The 21,258-nt window shown below is 42.7% G+C and overlaps 1 protein-coding gene across 1 annotated transcript in view; it reads right to left on the minus strand.

Moving 5' to 3' along the window:
• lrp2a (low density lipoprotein receptor-related protein 2a) overlaps positions 1–21,258 on the minus strand; it is a 139,042-nt gene that overhangs the window by 31,401 nt on the left and 86,383 nt on the right. The window contains exons 57-60 of the mRNA XM_062069846.1: positions 20,796–20,924; positions 13,649–13,768; positions 10,943–11,059; positions 9,015–9,131 (exon numbers count right to left, since the gene is read on the minus strand). Coding sequence (XP_061925830.1) covers positions 9,015–9,131; positions 10,943–11,059; positions 13,649–13,768; positions 20,796–20,924 — 483 coding nt within the window. The remainder of the gene's footprint in view (positions 1–9,014; positions 9,132–10,942; positions 11,060–13,648; positions 13,769–20,795; positions 20,925–21,258) is intronic.

The following is a 21,258-nucleotide window of genomic DNA, read 5'->3' on the forward strand; positions in this document are numbered from 1 at the left end:
TTCCGGTGTCACTGGTCTGATGTCTCTCTTGATTGCCTGATTGTGCCCACCTGTGTCACCCTCCCTCATGTGTATATAGTCCTCGTCTTCCCCTGTCTTGTTGCCAGAGTATATCGTCTTGCTACGTATCTCCAGCCTTGTCCACAGCCTTGTACCAAGTTTTGATAAGTATTGTCTCGCTTTATTTATTGATTTCTTTATTCCCTCTGAGAGAGTGATTTTCTTTTGCTAAAGTTTTTTCAGTCTAGTCTTTTTCTATCAATTTTCATAGTGCCTTGTCTTCCTTTTTTTCCCTCCTTCTGGAGCGCTTTTAGTTTTCAGGCTTCTCAACACTTTATACATACTTTCTGTTTATAGCTTCTTGACTTCCTTGCATAAGTGAATTACCTTTTTGTAGATTATTATAGATTGTTGGGTTTTTGTTATTTAACTCGTATAGAACTTTTGCTATTGCCTTTTCCTCCTTATGGAGTGATTTTCTGTTTATTGTCTTATGCCCTATGCTACATCTCCTTTTAGTTGCTCGAATATATCATAGACAGATTTTGTAGCCACTTTGTTTAATCACTCTGTCCTAGAGATAGCAAGGAACGATCTAAATAAAGTCTGAGTCAATTGTCACACTTCTGCATCTGAGTCCTCATTTACGCCCAGACATAACAGTATACTCTGGCCAGTATGGACTCAGCAGAGGCTAAACAACTGACGGAAATCCTGCACACCCAGGAATCACGACTCGCCCGACAGGAGGAGTTTCAGACGGCGATGGCAGCAAACATGGGTCACCTTTCCTCCCAGCTACAAGGACTACTTGAGCAGTTTGCTCGACCGGTTCCGGCATCCCAGGCCCCCACGCCACCCGCTGTTCCCACTCTGTCTTCACCTCCTCCCGGAGCCGGATGCAAGCTGGCCCCTCCGGCGCCATACGCTGGCGCTCCTGGTTTGTGCAAAACATTTTTGATAGATTGTGCTATTCATTTTTAACTGATGCCCCATGCATTTCCCACTGAACGTTCCAAGATTGCTTTCATGATTTCACATCTTACGGATAGAGCTAAGGCGTGGGCTTCTGCCGAATGGGGGCGGAACTCATCACTCTGCCACTCCTTCACAGACTTTCAAGCTGCGTTAACCAAGACTTTTGATCCGGTGACCTCTAACAGAGAAAAGGCACAAGAACTAAGCAGTTTAAAGCAGGGCAGCGGTTCCGTGTGTGACTAGGCCATCCGCTTCCGCACGCTGGCAGCAGAAAGCGGGTGGTGCGACACGGCTCTTTACTATGTTTTTCTGAAAGGGCTCAGTGCTTCCATACAGGACCTCCTCGTTCCCCTGGACCTACCCGACAATCTAGATGCCCTCATCACGCTCGCCATCAGGACGGACAATCGACGGGCCCAGCTCAAACGACAGCGAGGTGGAGGATCGGAAGCTGCAGAAAGAACCACCCACCCCTTAGCACCTAACTGGTCAACGACTCGGCGCTCAGCCCCGGAGCTACATCCTCACTTACGCACCAACCAGGAGGACGGGGCCCATGCAGCTGGGGAGAACACGACTGACGCCAGAGGAGCGACGCAAGCGGCTGAGGGAGGGGAGATGTTTTTACTGTGGAGAGGGCGGCCATCTTGTCGTTTCATGTCCAACCAAGAGAACCCAGGCGGTGAGTCATATTCCAGCTGTTCCTCAGAGGCCACGCACTCTTACCAAGATTACGTTAACTCATCACACAGTCACAATTCTAGAGGCGTTAATAGACTCTGGGGCAGATGAGAGTCTGATGGACTGGGGTTTAGCTAGGAGACTAGGACTCAAGTCAGTACCACTAGTTAAACCCATTAGGGCCAGGTCTCTGAATGGTAAGGCACTTTTCACCATCACACACATCAGTGAACCTTTCCAAATGAACATTGACGGCCATCAGGAACAAGTTTGTCCATATTTGATTACTTCTCCTTCTCATCCGTTGATCTTGGGGTATCCATGGCTGTACCAGCATAACCCTCGTGTGGACTGGAAGACAGGGAAGATCAGCGAATGGGGAAGGGAATGTACCCAGAACTGTATTTTTTCTACTGTCCAGAAAGAAAGTGTCAAGGAAATTAAACTTTTCTCTGCTAATCCTGTCACAGACTCAGAATTTCCGAACCTGAATTCTGTTCCCTCCTGTTATCACCATCTAAGACAAGTCTTCAGCAAGACCAAGGCCCTGTCACTTCCACCCCACCGTTCCTACGACTGTGCCATTGATCTACTGCCCGGGGCCACAATTCCCAAGGGGCGTCTGTACTCCGTCTCTGGTCCAGAAAAAGCTGCTATGAACGATTACATCTCGGCATCACTGGAAACCGGCTTGATTCGCCCGTCATCATCGCCAGCAGGAGCAGTGTTCTTCTTTGTGAAGAAGAAAGACGGATCGTTAAGGCCCTGCATCGATTACAGCCCCCTGAATGACATTACCATCAAGAACCGTTACCCTCTTCCCCTCATGTCTTCTGTCTTTGACCAACTCCAACAGGCCAAAATATTCACCAAGCTGGACCTACGCAACGCTTACCATCTGGTCCGAATAAGAGAGGGAGACGAGTGGAAGACCGGATTCAACACACTATGAATGGTCACTATGAATACAGGGTCATGCCTTTTGGTCTCACCAATGCCCCGGCCGTGTTCCAAGTCATGATCAACGAAGTACTAAGAGACTTCCTGGACCATTTTGTCTATGTTTACCTTGATGACATATTGATTTATTCACCTGACAGTGATACTCACCAAGACCATGTAAATCAGGTTTTAAAGAGACTCCTAAACAATGATCTATATGTTAAAGCTGAAAAGAGTGTTTTTTATGCCGACACTGTTTCCTTCCTGGGCTTCATTGTAGCCCCTGGAAGAGTGCAGATGGATCCGGCTAAAGTTAGCGCTGTGGCCGATTGGCCGACACCTGACAGCCGCAAGAAAGTTCAGCAATTATTGGGATTTGCTAACTTTTACAGGCGGTTTGTCAGAAACTTCAGCGCAATAGCTGCTCCTCTCCATGCTCTTACCTCCACCCAGGTGCGGTTCCACTGGTCTCCAGAGGCAGAGAGGGCATTCCAGACGCTCAAGCACCGCTTCACCTCAGCGCCCATCCTCACCATTCCGGACCCGCAGCGCCAGTTCGTCGTGGAGGTGGACGCTTCTAATGAAGGAGTTGGAGCAGTGCTCTCTCAACGCTCTCAGCAGGACGGGAAGATGCATCCCTTTGCCTTTCTGTCGCGGCGGCTGTCCAAAGCTGAAAGAAACTATGATGTCGGCAATCGGGAGTTGCTGGCGGTGAAGTTAGCCTTGGAGGAATGGAGGCATTGGCTGGAGGGGGCCGAACACCCATTCATCGTCTGGACCGATCACAAAAACCTGGAATACATAAAGAAGGCTAAGAGACTCAACTCTCGCCAGGCCAGGTGGGCGCTTTTTTTTTTAAATCGCTTTTCATTCTCGCTCTCTTACAGGCCGGGGTCCCGCAACGTCAAGCCAGACGCCTTGTCACGATTATTCGACCCCGAGCTTGAGGCCAAGGAACGTGAGACCATCCTTCCACTGAACTGTGTGGTAGGAGCGGTAACTTGGCCAATAGAAACTGAGGTAAAGCAAGCTAACGGTGTGGCCCCGCCACCTAGGGGATGTCCTGTTAATCGATTGTTTGTCCCCACTGAGCTGCGTCCCCGGGTGATTCATTGGGCTCACACCTTGCTGCTTTCGTGTCATCCGGGAGTTAAAAGAACCATGTTTGTAATCTCCCGGCGGTTCTGGTGGCCAGCCATGGAGACGGAGGTCCGGGAGTACGTAGAGGCCTGTTCGGTCTGTGCCAGGAACAAGACGTCTTCCAGGTCTCGCATGGGACTTCTCCAGCCGCTCCCCATCCCCTCCAGACCGTGGTCAGACATCTCGATGGACTTCGTTACAGGCCTCCCGGTCTCACAAGGTAACACCACCGTCCTCACCGTGGTCGACAGATTCTCCAAAATGGTCAGATTCATCGCTATGCCTAAATTACCATCCGCCAAGGAGACTGCAGAGACTATGATGACTAATGTATTCCGAGTTCATGGATTTCCCAAAGACATTGTTTCAGACCGGGGACCTCAGTTTGCATCACGGTTCTGGGGGGAGTTCTGCCGTCTCATTGGAGCCAAGGCCAGCCTGACTTCAGGATATCATCCGGAAGCCAACGGCCAGACCGAACGACTTAACCAGCAGCTGGAAACCGGCCTCCGGTGCTTGGTGTGCCAGAACCCCTCCATATGGAGCAAACACCTGGTCTGGGTAGAGTATGCGCACAATTCGCTGCCTACATCAGCCACCGGCCTCTCCCCCTTTCATTGTGCCTTAGGGTACCAGCCCCCTCTCTTTCCAGAGAATGAGTCAGAAGTGTCGGTCCCCTCCGCCCATGCCATGGTCTGACGTTGTCACCGCATTTGGGCAGCCGCCCGTCAAGTATTGACCAGACAACAAGATCGGATGAAGAGAGCGGCAGACCGCAAGAGACGACCTGCGCCTGCGTACCAACCCGGTCAGAGAGTCTGGCTTTCAGCCAAGAACCTACATCTCAAGGTCACATCAAAGAAACTGGCACCACGCTTTGTAGGTCCATTCCCAATTACCAAGCTCGTCGGACCTGCAGCGGTTCGGCTTCGTCTGCCCCGATCCCTCTGCGTCTATCCCACCTTCCATGTCAGTCTGGTCAAACCAGTCAAAGAAAGCACCATGGTCCCAGCCACCACGTCCCCTCCACCACCCGATGTAATTAAAGGTGGACCAGTATACAAAGTCAAACGCTTGTTGGCAGTGCGCAACCGGGGCCGGGGCAGACAATTCCTGGTGGATTGGGAAGGATACGGACCTGAGGAGAGACAGTGGGAAGATGAGGGCTGGCTGGCGTAGGTGGAGCGCTAATGTTTTATCATAGTTCTGTGAGGTCCGGCTGCTAAGTTGCTAAATTAGCCTTAGCGTCGTTAGCAACAGCATTGTTAAGCCTTACCAGGCTGATAATTTTTAACCGTGTAGTTACATGTACATGGTTTAATAGTATTTTTGCTCTTCTGTCTATCCTTCCAGTCAGGGGTTTATTTATTTTGTTTCTATCTTCATTTGAGAACGATGCTAGCACGTTAGCTCAGTAGCTAAGTGTGTCACCGATGTATTGTCTTGGAGATAAAAGTCACTTTAAATGTCCATTTCGCGTGCTCGACTCTCATTTTCAAGAGGATATAGTATCCGAGGTGGTTTAAAATACAAATCCGTGATACACAATAGAAAAAGGAGAGAGTACATAGTTCTGTGAGTTCTGGTTGCTAAGTTGCTAAATTAGCCTTAGTGTCGGTAGCAACAGCATTGTTAAGCCTTACCAGGCTGAGAATTTTTAACCGTGTAGTTACATGTAAGGCTGAAACGACGCGTCGACGTAGTCGACGTCATCGGTTACGTAAATACGTCGACGCCGTTTTTGTGCGTCGACGCGTCGCATATTTACGTCACACTACCGTCATGGCGGACCGCAAAGCAGACGATGCGAGCGGTGCGAGCGAGGGGGGAAAAGCATGCCAAAAGTGGTCAAAAGTGTGGGAGTATTTCAATAAACGGCCTAATAATGTTGTTGTATGCACACTGTGTCGAGCGGAAATGGCCTATCATAGCAGCACAACGGCTATGAACGAACATTTGAAAAGAAAACCATCAACTAGTCAATCGTCCGCGCGAGCATACGTTGTCATCATTACACAAAAACATGAATGTGTCATTTGTATCTGCTAGGGGTGTAACGGTACGTGTTTTGTATTGAACCGTTTCGGTACGGGGCTTTCGGTTCGGCACGGGGGTGTACCGAACGAGTTTCTAAGCTAAAGCTAACTTTAGCTGCTAAAGTCTTAACAAGCTGCTTCGCTCTTCTGCCTCTGTCTCAGCACGCAGCATTGTCCCACCCACACAACCATCTGATTGGTACACACGCAGCATTGTCCCACCCACACAACCATCTGATTGGTACACACGCAGCATTGTCCCACCCACACAACCACCTGATTGGTACACACGCAGCATTGTCCCACCCACACAACCATCTGATTGGTACACACAAAGCATTATCAGCCAATCAGCAGTGTGTATTCAGAGCGCATGTAGTCAGCGCTTCAGCGTGGAGCAGATAGGTGTTTAGCAGGTGAGCATCAGGCAGCGGACTCTCCCCAAATGATAATAAACACCTCCCAGTCAACTACTAGTAACATCACTATGAGCCCGTTGACCTTCTAGAAATATAAACTGCAGCTCAGCTCACTCGCAGTCCTGGCTTGAGGTGAAGGCTAATTAGCTCTCAGTTCCAGCCACATCGACCCCTTCTGAGCGCCTATTTTCAGCTGCTGGGAATATTGTAAACAAGAAAAGAACCAAACATGTACACATGCTAACCTTTCTTCATTACAACTGTTAGTCACTCACTGGAATGAGTAGAATTGGTTATTGTGTAGTGTGTTGGACTGGATGTTTATTTTGCACATTTTAAAAGCAATACTTAATGTTTACAGTGCTCCAGAATATTTAGATTGGCACTTTTTTGTATTGGATGTTTATCTTTATTTTTGCACATTTTAGCAAATAAGCAATACTTTCACTTTTGTTGAAATGTTTACACTGTTGTTACAGAATATTTTGTTTTGCACTTTTTTTGTACTGGATGTTTATCTTTATTTTTTGCACATTTTAAAGTAAAATAAGCAATACTTTTACTTTTGAAATGCTTATACTATTGCAGAATATTAAGATTTGCACTGGATGTTGACTTTTATATTTGCACATTAAAAAGCAAATAAGCTACTTTTAATTTTGTTAAATGTTAAAAGTTTTAAATGTTTACATTGTTACAGAATATTTTGTCATGTTGTTGTCAATGTTGACTGAGTGGCCATACTTCTTTTTTTTTGTAAATAAAAGCCATGCCTTTTGAAAAAAACGGGCCTACATTTATTTTTTCATCTTCATTTGGAATAAAAAAATAATCGGTAAAAGGAAAAATAATCTATAGATTAATCGAAAAAATAATCTATAGATTAACCGATTAATCGAAAAAATAATCTATAGATTAATCGATAGAAAAATAATCGTTAGCTGCAGCCTTAGTTACATGTACATGGTTTAATAGTATTTTTGCTCTTCTGTCTATCCTTCCAGTCAGGGGTTTATTTATTTTGTTTATATCTTCATTTGAGAACGATGCTAGCACGTTAGCTCAGTAGCTAAGTGTGTCACCGATGTATTGTCTTGGAGATAAAAGTCACTTTAAATGTCCATTTCGCGTGCTCGACTCTCATTTTCAAGAGGATATAGTATCCGAGGTGGTTTAAAATACAAATCCGTGATACACAATAGAAAAAGGAGAGAGTACATAGTTCTGTGAGTTCCGGTTGCTAAGTTGCTAAATTAGCCTTAGTGTCGGTAGCAACAGCATTGTTAAGCCTTACCAGGCTGAGAATTTTTAACCGTGTAGTTACATGTACATGATTTAATAGTATTTTTGCTCTTCTGTCTATCCTTCCAGTCAGGGGTTTATTTATTTTGTTTCTATCTTCATTTGAGAACGATGCTAGCACGTTAGCTCAGTAGCTAAGTGTGTCACCGATGTATTGTCTTGGAGATAAAAGTCACTTTAAATGTCCATTTCGCGTGCTCGACTCTCATTTTCGAGAGGATATAGTATCTGAGGTGGTTTAAAATACAAATCTGTGATCTACAATAGAAAAAGGAGAGTGTGGAATCCAATGAGCCAGCTTGTACCTTAGTTACGGTCAGAGCGAAAAAAGATACGTCCATCACTGCCTCTCAAGTCCTTCACTGTAACGTTCCTCATCTACGAATCTTTCATCCTCGCTCAAATTAATGGGGTAATCGTCACTTTCTCGGTCCGAATCTCTCTCGCTCCATTGTAAACAATGGGGAATTGTGAGGAATATTAGCTCCTGTGACGTCACGCTACTTCCGGTACAGGCAAGGCTTTTTTTTATCAGCGAGCAAAAGTTGCGAACTTTATCGTCGATTTTCTCTACTAAATCCTTTCAGCAAAAATATGGCAATATCGCTTAATGATCAAGTATGACACATAGAATAGATCTGCTATTCCCGTTTAAATAAAAAAAAATCATTTCAGTAGGCCTTTAATGAACTAGCATCCAAGAAAAGATGCCAGGTATCTGGCTTGGGCACATCAGATTAGATCAGTGTGTTGCAAACTGAGCAGTTTAAAGTCCTGAATGGTTGGTTTATTCATTGTTATTTTACTTTCAAATTTATTAGCCTGTGGAAAAAGTTAATGTTGATATTTACCTCAGACGGCTGCAAATAGAAAAGAGGCATTCAATTTTTATTTAAATTGTATTTGATATGCCATTGATATTTTTTAATTATTATTATTATTTGAAACTGGATTTTGCATGTCACTATAAAGTTATATAAGCCTTGCTTGTTCAATATTCAATGCAAAACTTGTTTGGGTCTCTATTAAAAGGTTAATTTGTTCAACCTTGGCCCGCGGCTTTGTTCAGTTTTAAATTTTGGCCCACTCCGTATTTGAGTTTGACACCCCTGGGTTAGAGTGTCCGCCCTGAGATGGGTAGGTTGTGAGTTCAAACCCCGGCCGAGTCATACCAAAGCCTATGAAAATGGGAGCCATTACCTCCCTGCTTGACACTCAACATCAAGGGTTGGAATTGGGGGTTAAATCACCAAAAATGACTCCCGGGCGCAGCCACCGCTGCTGCCCACTGCTCCCCTCACCTTCCAGGGAATGATCGAGGGTGATGGGTCAAATGCAGAGAATAATTTCACCACATCTAGTGTGTGTGTGACTATCAGTGGTACTTTAGTTTACCTCTTACTGTCTCCAGTGAAATCTAACATAACTCTTTCAAAGGGATGAAACAAAATGCTAAACTTGCACACAGACACGTTTAGAGCAAACATGGCAGCAAACATCATAAGTGGATACTCACGACACGACGACTCGTCTGTGTAGTCAACACAATCTGCATTGCCGTCACATTTGAAGCGATCTGCGATGCAGTGTCCACTTCCACACTGGAAGTAACCAGGGTGGCATATGCGTAGCTCTGCAAGACAAAAAAACGGCGTTCCAGCACATTCCTTACAACACTTTCCTCCCAAACAAGGCAATTCTATGATGGTGAACATATTGATTGTGATCAATTCACTGACTTGTGGCAACAATTTCAACATTTTGAAAGGCAATGTATGAATTATTCATATGGATAGTTGTCTATAGTAGGCGTGGCCAAACGTTTTGCATCCAACCAGTGAGTATGTACAACTATTATTATGTACCCGATAGGGTTGTCCCGATACCAATATTTTAGTACCAGTACCAATACCAAGGTATTTTGATGCTTTTCTACATAAGTGAATTGTGAATTATATTTTTATAGCACTTTTTCTCTAGTGACTCAAAGCGCTTTACATAGTGAAACCCAATATCTAAGTTACATTTAAACCAGTGTGGGTGGCACTGGGAGCAGGTGGGTAAAGTGTCTTGCCCAAGGACACAACGGCAGTGACTAGGATGGCAGAAGCTGGGATCGAACCTGGAACCCTCAAGTTGCTGGCACGGCCACTCTACCAACCGAGCTATACCGCCCCACATAAGGCATTATTGGCTTTATTTCAACAAAAAATATTAGGGTACATGAAACATATGTTTGTTATTATAATTTAGTCCTTAAATAAAATAGTGAATATACTAGACAACTTGTCTTTTAGTAGTAAGTTGACAAACAAAGACTCCTAATTAGTCTGCTGATGTATGCAGTAACATATTGTGTCATTTATCTACCTATTATTTTGTCTACATTATGAGGGACAAACTGTAAAAATTTATTATTAATCTACTTTTTCATTTACTGTTAATATCTGCTTATTTTCTGTTTTAACATGTTCTATCTACACTTCTGTTAAAATGTAATAATCACGTATTCTTCTCTTCTTTGATACTTTACATTAGTTTTGGATGATACCACACATTTAGGTATCGATCCGATACCAAGTAGTTACATTGGTCATATTCAAAGTCCTCATGTGTCCAGGGACATATTTACTGACGTTATAAACATAATATGAATTTTAAAAAAAGGAAAAAAATGTATCGATGTAATCATAGTAGTATCGACTAGATACGCACCTGTACTTGGTATCATTACAGTGGATGTAAGGTGCAGATCCACCCATGGCATTTGTTTACATTGTGACGTTGGTGAGCTACGGTGTGTAGTGAAGCATGTTTAGCTATTCCTCATCCTGCAGTGATAATGGTACTTGTAAGAAACTTACTTTATTTGTTGTCATGGAGGATTAGTGATTTAGAAGTAGCCAAAACACTGTGGATGGATGTTAGCTGCTAGCTAGCTAGCCATGTCTTATAGCACCTCTTCCTGAGGGTGTTTTAGTGTTATAACTTCACTTTTATCTTTACTTTTTACACCAAAATGCGTCCATTCTCCCTTTTCTGTCTACACACTGTGTCTGCTTGTAAGTACTCTGTGCGTGTGCACTGCCGAACATGCTCCTCTGCTCGTAAAACCAGCAATGTCACCACGTGACGAGGAGCCGTCATGCCTGGGAAGCGGTACTTTTCAAACAGCGTATAGTAGCAGTTTTGATTCATTAGTACCGCGATATTATACCAGTACCGGTATACCGTACAATCCTAGTACCTGATTATGTCTTATAATCAAGTCTGAGCCATCTATTGTCCCTGACTACAGCAGCTCTGAATGCATAGAAGCGTTCATTTGGCCTGAATAAAAGACAACAGGTGGTGTGCTACTCGGGAAAAGGCAAGTTTTACAGCATCTTGGCATGGTGGTCCACAGTTACTCACAAACAGCCAAAACAAAGAGCCTCCACCCACCACAGTCCCTTTCATCCGAGTTGTCCTCACAGTCGTTGTCATGGTCACAGACCCAGCGGTCAGGAATGCAGCGCAGATTATTGCAGCGGAACTCGCTCTCGGTGCAAGTGCGCGGTACTGAGGGGACAAGAAAAAAGTGAGGAGATCCTTATTTTCATAAATTCACTCCTCTGAGACACATTTATCAAGCCAGATGGAACAAGTCAAGATGTTTTCAAGAGCGCTGTATTATTTGACCCCAGCAGAAGACTCTTTAGCATCAGCAGCACCAGAAAGGCTCAAGTTGTTCCTCCTTACTAACCAGCACCTTCTCAGGCTTGATTTAATTCTGCAGGGTGAAAGGGTGACAGACTCCTTCACTCCTGAGGACAGTCTGTTTCTCAAGCTGCTGATAAGCTTTGTTTCTCTCCTCTCTCAGCAGCCAGCTGTCAGCACAAGTGTTAGGACTCTTGCTAAATATCACCTCTGATAAAAGGATAACAAAAAGAATGATGTCCTTTCTGCGCCCTACAATCATTTGTATTTGCACACTTCTCAGAAAGAGCCAATTCGTACAATAAATGGGCACTTCATTACACACAATGTAGTCATATAAAAAAAAGAAGTGTATGGAAATTCCGCTCTGAATATGATAAGAAGGCTTGGATATACAGTACACATTGTCACTGAAGGCATCACAACTAGTAATGAACACATGTGGAGTTATGTACTTGACAGAAAAAGGTAAAATAATGAACACATATTTTATTTTCTAGTTTCTTCAAAATAGCCACCCTTTGCTCTGATTACTGCTTTGCACACTCTTGGCATTCTCTCCATGAGCTTCAAGAGGAGGTCACCTGAAATGGTTTTCACTTCACAGGTGTGCTTGAAGCTCATGGAGAGAATGCCAAGAGTGTGCAAAGCAGTAATCAGAGCAAAGGGTGGCTATTTTGAAGAAACTAGAATATAAAACATATTATTTCACCTTTTTTTGTTAAGTACATAACTCCACATGTGTTCATTCATAGTTTTGATGTGACAACCTACAATGTAAATAGTCATGAAAATAAAGAAAACACATTGAATGAGAAGGTGTGTCCAAACTTTTGGCCTGCACTGCATGTCGTTATTTTTTTATTAATCTTTTTATTCTCTTTTAGACGGATTGTTTGTTTACATGTCGTTAAAATGATAATTTACCATTTTCACCACTAGGTAGGGAATTTAAACAATTGGAATCTAACAACAAAGGAATATATATCAATATTTGGCAGTTTCGCCATAAGAGGGACTCACATTTTCCCAGGGTCATTCAGTTGTGACCCACTTTTATACAACTAGAGGATGGAGAAAAAGAAGGAACTTATAAACTACAGAGTCGGACTACAGTGGCGGACTTGCGCTAAGCTCTTCAGACAAATTTCCACCAAATATGGAGCTATCCGCTGAAAAAAAACGTCAAAAATTTGGCAAATTCCAAATGGCAAGATGATTTTAGAAATATATCCGCCATGCCTCCGTGTTTTAAGTTCAAAATGTTCCTGAATTATGCAGATCCCAAATACACAAAAACAGGCACCAAAAGGTAAGAAAAGTTGCGTAATAGATTCCCTTTAAAGTGCATGCAAAGTTTAATCATGGTACTTCAAATGCAGCTACTGCCATCTTGTGGAGTTAATTAGTACTACATCAGGAAGGTGTCTACAACCATAACTTTTTAATATCAATCAATGGCTTTTGACCCAGTGCTAATTAGAGACCCATGTGGTTATTTGCTTTAGTAAACCACGCTCCCGGCGACCGTAGACACTCAGCGGTTTTGTCAATAGAGATGCTAATCAAAGCATTTACAATATACTGAGGAGGAAGAAACCTAACTGTATGCAACCATACAGTCCTAGTCTCCTAGCTAAACCCCAGTCCATCAGACTCTCATCTGCCCCAGAGTCTATTAACGCCTCTAGAATTGTGACTGTGTGATGAGTTAACGTAATCTTGGTAAGAGTGCGTGGCCTCTGAGGAACAGCTGGAATATGACTCACCGCCTGGGTTCTCTTGGTTGGACATGAAACGACAAGATGGCCGCCCTCTCCACAGTAAAAACATCTCCCCTCCAACCTTTTTGGGTACCGAGCCACCAACTGTGCTCTTGTCGTGCCTCCACCAGGATCATGATGTCTTTTCAGAGATACATTGTAGTTGTCTACACTCTTGTGTTTGTAATTATCTGTGCAAAGGCTAAATGTTTGTCATTGGTCTCTTGTATTAGATTTCATAAAGATTGTGCAGGTATACCTGAAGTCTCTCCCCAAGACCAACAGCAACCAGATCAAGATGGGCAACAACAATTAATCAGTTAATTCAATTAGAAAAAGCTTCAATTATTATTCTTTGATTAATCATTTAATTAGTGCCACTAATAAATATTGATCAAATCTGGGCCGCACAGAGTGCCCGCAAATTTTCAATATGCGGACATAATTTTTATTTATTTTAATGTACACATGTTAAAAGTGTAATTTCAATGTTGATGATGTGCATTTATTAGAAAAAAAAAAGAATGAAGATTATATGAAAAGCAGAAAAAAAAAAATATTTCAACTATTTCCCCTAAAATTGGCTGTGAGGTTATAAAGTATGTTTTATTTGATTAATCAAACAATGTAATAAATAGATTACTCAATGACTAAAATAATCAATAGTTGAAGCGTGGCGAGTACTCACTGCAGCTGCGTTCGTCAGAGTTGTCCCCACAGTCGTCATCGCCGTCACAGCGCCACCTTAGTGGGATGCAGCGATGGTTGTCACACTGGAAGTCACCACTGGTGTCGCAGGCCAACTCATCTAAATAAGACAAAATGAATATGTTACATAAAAATATGAATGCGTTCATAGTCACTTTTGGATTTGTATAAACTGGATTTATATAGTGCTGTTCAAGACACCCAAAGAGTTTTACAGTTACAATTCATTATTCTCCGGAGTATTGGTGGTGGTAAACTATATGTGTAGCCACAGCTGTCCTGGATTTGACTGATGGAAAAGTGGCTGCCAATGCACTTCATTGACCTCTCCAACTACCACCATTCGCATTCATATAAACCCCAAAAGCAGTGAAGTTTTCACATTGTGTAAATGGTAAATAAAAAGAGAATACAATGATTTGCAAATCCTTTTCAAGTTATATTCAATTGAATAGACTGCAAAGACAAGATATTTCATGTTCACACTGAGAAACCTTGTTATTTTTTGCAAATATTAGCTCATTTGGAATTTGATGCCTGCAACATGTTTCAAAAAAGCTGGCACAAGTGGCAAAAAAGACTGAGAAAGTTGAGGAATGCTCATCAAGGCTTATTTGGAACATCTCACAGGCTAATTGGGAACAGGTGGGTGCCATGATTGGGTATAAAAGCAGCTTCATTGAAATGCTCAGTCATTAATAAACAAGGATGGGGCGAGGGTCACCACTTTGTCAACAAATGTCTGAGCAAATTGTTTAAGAACAACATTTCTCAACAAGCTATTGCAAGGAATTTAGGGATTTCACCATCTACGTTATGTAATATCATCAAAAGGTTCAGAGAATCTGGAGAAATCACTACATGTAAGCAGCAAGGCTGAAAAACAACATTGAATGCCTGTGACCTTCCATCCCTCAGGCGGTACTGAGGGTCTATTCAATTGAATATAAGTTGAAAAGGATTTGCAAATAAATTTTTATTTACCATTTACACAAGGTGACAACTTCACTGCTTTTGTACACCAGTAAGTGCTGCACTAAAGGCAAAGTGGGCCATGTGTCTAGCCCAAGAACATATGTGACTGAGATAGAGAAAGCGGAATTCGAACCACCAACCGGTTTCTGGACAACCCCCTCTGCTCTTTAGCTTAAGTTGGTTATTGCACACCTTCAACCAAAAACAGTGCTTTTGGTGGAGTGACCCTTAAATGTCACTGTCCAATCAGGCCTTCTGTGTATACTCCCATCAACTGAACTACTTTGGTTCTTACGTGCCTCTGAGGCTGAAGGTGAAACATTATACTGCATTGCACTTACACTTTTGAATTAATGTTTACCACACATCATAAAATGATAAAAGAAACTTACAGAAAATTATCACATCTATACTGATTGCCTCAATTGAGGCACCTAGAAACACCAATTGAGATGAAGCTAAAAGGACCATAATACCACTGTATTAACTATCAGAAATCAATATATCGTCCATGTTTGAACATCCTGATACTAATGGCTGTTTAATGCATCTGGACCATGGTCATTGGGCCATGTCACTGTTTAATAGAAAATACATAAATAATGTAGCATATATCAATGAATTACATAGATTTTTTACAGTTAATATCAAACTGTCAGTTGTCATTCTCTGACTGGCACATATACTCAGTTGTCATTCTCTGACTGGCACATACACACAGTTGTCATTCTCTGACTGGCACATACACACAGTTGTCATTCTCTGACTGGCACATATACTCAGTTGTCATTCTCTGACTGGCACATACACAGTTGTCATTCTCTGACTGGCACATACGCCCAGTTGTCATTCTCTGACTGGCACATACACACAGTTGTCATTCTCTGACTGGCACATACGCCCAGTTGTCATTCTCTGACTGGCACATACACACAGTTGTCATTCTCTGACTGGCACATACACACAGTTGTCATTCTCTGACTGGCACATACCCACAGTTGTCATTCTCTGACTGGCACATACAGTACACACAGTTGTCATTCTCTGACTGGCACTTACACTCAGTTGTCCACGCAACGCTCTCTGATGCGTCCCGGGTTTACGAACATTTGAACTAAACAGAACTCTTAAGACAAATACAAACCGTGTTTCCATATGAGTTGGGAAATTGTGTTAGATGTAAATATAAACGGAATACAATGATTTGCAAATCCTTTTCAACCCATATTTAATTGAATGCACTACAAAGACAACATATTTGATGTTCAAATTCATAAACTTTTTTTTTTTTTTGCAAATAATAATTAACTTAGAATTTCATGGCTGCAACACGTGCCAAAGTAGTTGGGAAAGGGCATGTTCACCACTGTGTTACATGGCCTTTCCTTTTAACAACACTCAGTAAACGTTTGGGAACTGAGGAGACATATTTTTAAGCTTCTCAGGTGGAATTCTTTCCCATTCTTGCTTGATGTACAGCTTAAGTTGTTCAACAGTCCGGGGGTCTCCGTTGTGGTATTTTAGGCTTCATAATGCGCCACACATTTTCAATGGGAGACAGGTCTGGACTACAGGCAGGCCAGTCTAGTACCCGCACTCTTTTACTATGAAGCCACGTTGATGTAACACGTGGCTTGGCATTGTCTTGCTGAAATAAGCAGGGGCGTCCATGGCAACGTTGCTTGGACGGCAACATATGTTGCTCCAAAACCTGTATGTACCTTTCAGCATTAATGGCGCCTTCACAGATGTGTAATTTACCCATGTCTTGGGCACTAATACACCCCCCATACCATCACAGATGCTGGCTTTTCAACTTTGCGCCTATAACAATCCGGATGGTTCTTTTCCTTTTTGGTCCGGAGGACACGACGTCCAGTTTCCAAAAACAATTTGAAATGTGGACTCGTCAGACCACAGAACACTTTTCCACTTTGTATCAGTCCATCTTAGATGAGCTCAGGCCCAGCGAAGCCGACGGCGTTTCTGGGTGTTGTTGATAAACGGTTTTTGCCTTGCATAGGAGAGTTTTAACTTGCACTTACAGATGTAGCGACCAACTGTAGTTACTGACAGTGGGTTTCTGAAGTGTTCCTGAGCCCATGTGGTAAAATCCTTTACACACTGATGTCGCTTGTTGATGCAGTACAGCCTGACGGATCGAAGGTCACGGGCTTAGCTGCTTACGTGCAGTGATTTCTCCAGGTTCTCTGAACCCTTTGATGATATTACGGACCGTAGATGGTGAAATCCCTAAATTCCTTGCAATAGCTGGTTGAGAAAGGTTTTTCTTAAACTGTTCAACAATTTGCTCACGCATTTGTTGACAAAGTGGTGACCCTCGCCCCATCCTTGTTTGTGAATGACTGAGCATTTCATGGAATCTACTTTTATACCCAATCATGGCACCCACCTGTTCCCAATTTGCCTGTTCACCTGTGGGATGTTCCAAATAAGTGTTTGATGAGCATTCCTCAACTGTATCAGTATTTATTGCCACCTTTTCCAACTTATTTGTCACGTGTTGCTGGCATCAAATTCTAAAGTTAATGATTATTTGCAAAAAAAAAAAAGTTGATCAGTTTGAACATCAAATATGTTGTCTTTGTAGCATATTCAACTGAATATGGGTTGAAAATGATTTGCAAATCATTGTATTCCGTTTATATTTACATCTAACACAATTTCCCAACTCATATGGAAACGGTGTTTGTAACATGAGGGTGGTTATTGTAACAAGTGAAAGAAAGTTTAATCTACAGATTATTATTGGCATCCAGTCAGGAAAAAGAGGCAGTTGTATATGCACACTACATCACCATGACAACACATGAACACAGCCTTTTCAAATTAAAGTGTTATCTGTTTCATGGATTTCAATGACATTCACAAGTTTTAGTCAAACTCTATGCTCCGTAACAACCAAAACAAAAGAGGTGTCAGAGCAAAGTCCGCCTCATTAGTAATGAGCCGGCCTTCATTCCAGACTTCAGCAGTTTTGTCCAACTTGAAGCTTAACTTAAGCGCAAACAGGAAAGTAGGGCCCTTAGAGAGCAACAAAGTGTACAAGCGTATTCAAGGCTCGGGCAGGTCTGAATTGGATTCAGTTAAATGTTATTGTATTTTATTTTGTTTCTCTTTAAATGTACACTACCGTTCAAAAGTTTGGGGTCACCCAAACAATTTTGTGGAATAGCCTTCATTTCTAAGAACAAGAATAGACTGTCGAGTTTCAGATGAAAGTTATCTTTTTCTGGCCATTTTGAGCGTTTAATTGACCCCACAAATGTGATGCTCCAGAAACTCAATCTGCTCAAAGGAAGGTCAGTTTTGTAGCTTCTGTAACGAGCTAAACTGTTTTCAGATGTGTGAACATGATTGCACAAGGGTTTTCTAATCATCAATTAGCCTTCTGAGCCAATGAGCAAACACATTGTACCATTAGAACACTGGAGTGATAGTTGCTGGAAATGGGCCTCTATACACCTATGTAGATATTGCACCAAAAACCAGACATTTGCAGCTAGAATAGTCATTTACCACATTAGCAATGTATAGAGTGTATTTCTTTAAAGTTAAGACTAGTTTAAAGTTATCTTCTTAAAAAATATTACAGTGCTTTTCCTTCAAAAATAAGGACATTTCAATGTGACCCCAAACTTTTGAACGGTAGTATAGCTTTATGACCTCTACTACATTCAGGATCACAAGCCAGGCCTTGCAACATGTGCTCTTTTTGTTCTACTGTTATAATTGAGACAAATAGTCAACTCTGGAAGCAGTGTTACCTAGATGAATTTGAAAAGTGAAAAAGTATTTATTATTATTTATTATTTATTATGCTACAGAGTGATTAAAAAAAGAATCATCACACAAAAAACATTGTAATAGACTGAATCATTTGATACAGGAGTTATACAAGTTTTATTGTCTTACAATCTCACCGTTGTGGTCGTGTCATCCTTTCGGCGCCGTTCAATTGTAGAAAGACCACGTGTTTATTTACCCTCAAAATGGCGACTAACATCAGCAATCAACACAGTGAATAGCAACATCCTGGAGCGTTTTTGGGTCTTGATGTTGTCTGTGCTGGCCATATTGAGCACTGGTATAGCATGAAATAAATACTCAAAGTTATGTACAACAAAAGTGTTCAAGCTAGCTTTTCTATTGTTTTTCATTTTTGAAATATCGAGTGATAATTTTGGCGTATTCTTTTTGAATCACCCTCACATTATCAATATTTATTTCTCCAAATTATCCCAATGAGATTAAGAAAATCTCCTTTGCCATGGAGTCCTGCCACAACACCAGTGTGGGTGACACTGAGGGCCAGTAGATGAAGTGTCTTGCCCGAGGACACGACGGCAATGAACCAGGAGCCCACTAGTTTCTGGACGACCGCTCTACCATTTGAGCCACGCCGCCCCAATTTTGTATTTTTAAATGTCGTATTATAGTTTAATGATATCAGCAATATTTGTGAGGTTTATAGAATTCCATGTTCATGTACAGTATCTGATGTCCAGTGATTATAGCCAGAACCAGCATGATGATCATTTAATTGGAGTTTTAACTCCAGACAATCTAGCAGGTGGAAGGAGCAGCTTAGTTTTCATAAGATCCATTACACATTGGTAATAAAAGAATCCTTATTCTCATTAGGTTATCACCAGACATTCTCTCCCTGTGTTAATACTCAATTTAAATGACAGATTGATCTGCGGCAATCCTTTTTGGACAGGGTGTTGGCACACAGTACACTCCAAGGAAAGCCATCACTGCTTTCATAACTTCACTGTTGGGGGTCTTAAGTTACACAGAAGTTTGAAATATAAGCCATCACGTTTCTTAATTAAACCGCAAAGGGGGGAGTAGAGGAGCTTGTCTAAGACAGATGGGTGACCTCCATGTGTGCGTGCGTGTGTGTGTGTGTGTGTGTGTGTGTGTGTGTGTGTGTGTGTGTGTGTGTGTGTGTGTGTGTGTGTGTGTGTGTGTGTGTGTGCAGAGGATAAGGCTGCAGGGAAGTGGAGGAGAGCTGGTGTGAGCACACAGTGCTGGGTGTCAAAGATAGAGTGAGTCCTGCCCTCCTCATCCTCCACCTGGCCCATCTGCTGCATTCTTAAAGGGAAGATTAGCGCAGATCTCCCCCCCTGCTCGGGCATAGCACTAATGGAGTAAGGGCCTCTGATAAGAACCGGGAGGGCCGGTTAGTGTGTGGGTAGACTACAAAGCTCCCTGTATGAACCCGGGCCCCTCACGCACGGACAGAGCTACAACACATATAACATATATATTATACAACAGATGCTCTAGTCGGCAACTTACACTACATCACAGGGTGTGATGTTGCACTGGAAGCTGAGGTGAATGTTAAGTGGAAAGTAGTTCAGTTAAGTGGAATTCACTCCTTAAATACACACGGTTATTTCTACGCTTTTGTGATTTAGTGGGTAGGAAAGAGCTTCACACACAGTGGAACATGGCACAGAGGGGACATCAATGTTAAAGTTAAGTTAAAGTTAAAGTACCAATGATTGTCACACACACACTAGGTGTGGTGAAATTTGTCCTCTGCATTTGACCCATCCCCTTGGGGAGCAGTGGGCAGCAGCGGCGCCGCGCCCGGGAATCATTTTGGTGATTTAACCCCCAATTCCAACCCTTGATGCTGAGTGCCAAGCAGGGAGGTAATGGGTCCCATTTTTTATAGTCTTTGGTATGACTCGGCTGGGATTTGAACTCCAACCTACCGATCTCAGGGCGGACACTCTAACCACTAGGCCACTGAGATGGATGTCCTGTCTAAGCTGGAGGACTCACCACAGCCCTCCTCGTCATCAAAGTCCTATCTAAGCTGGAGGACTCACCACAGCCCTCCTCGTCATCAAAGTCCTATCTAAGCTGGAGGACTCACCACAGCCCTCCTCGTCATCAAAGTCCTATCTAAGCTGGAGGACTCACCACAGCCCTCCTGGTCATCAATGTCCTATCTAAGCTGGAGGACTCACCACAGCCCTCCTGGTCATCAATGTCCTATCTAAGCTGGAGGACTCACCACAGCCCTCCTCGTCATCAATGTCCTATCTAAGCTGGAGGACTCACCACAGCCCTCCTCGTCATCAATGTCCTATCTAAGCTGGAGGACTCACCACAGTCCTCCTCGTCACTGTTGTCTCTGCAGTCGTTGTGGCCGTTGCACAGCGACCACAGCGGCACACATCGGTAGTTGGTCTTGCAGGTGAACTCGGTGTGGTTGTCGCATCGATACGCCGGCCCCACTTTGAAAGAAAACACAGCAAGACAGAGGGGCATTTTAAACCTCAGAGTTGTTCAACTGTTGAACTCAATCTCCGACCTAAGATATGAAAGTCAATGGTCCAAAAAATTAAGCTCACACTTGTCTAAATATAGTTTGTGTTTTTGTGTTTTAAGGACATCACATGACAATTAACCAGACTAAAATGTTGCTTAAACAATTTCTTGTGTTTATGTTACATTTGACCATTAACTGGAAATAGAATATTCTGTTCTGAAGGTCCTCTCACTGGATATGAAAATGCCTTCTTATTCTAACTTCAAGAACAGAAAACATAATGAAGGAATGTAAAAGTG

The sequence above is a fragment of the Entelurus aequoreus genome, linkage group LG14, assembly GCF_033978785.1.
Source record: "Entelurus aequoreus isolate RoL-2023_Sb linkage group LG14, RoL_Eaeq_v1.1, whole genome shotgun sequence".
NCBI classification, from domain to species: domain Eukaryota; kingdom Metazoa; phylum Chordata; class Actinopteri; order Syngnathiformes; family Syngnathidae; genus Entelurus; species Entelurus aequoreus.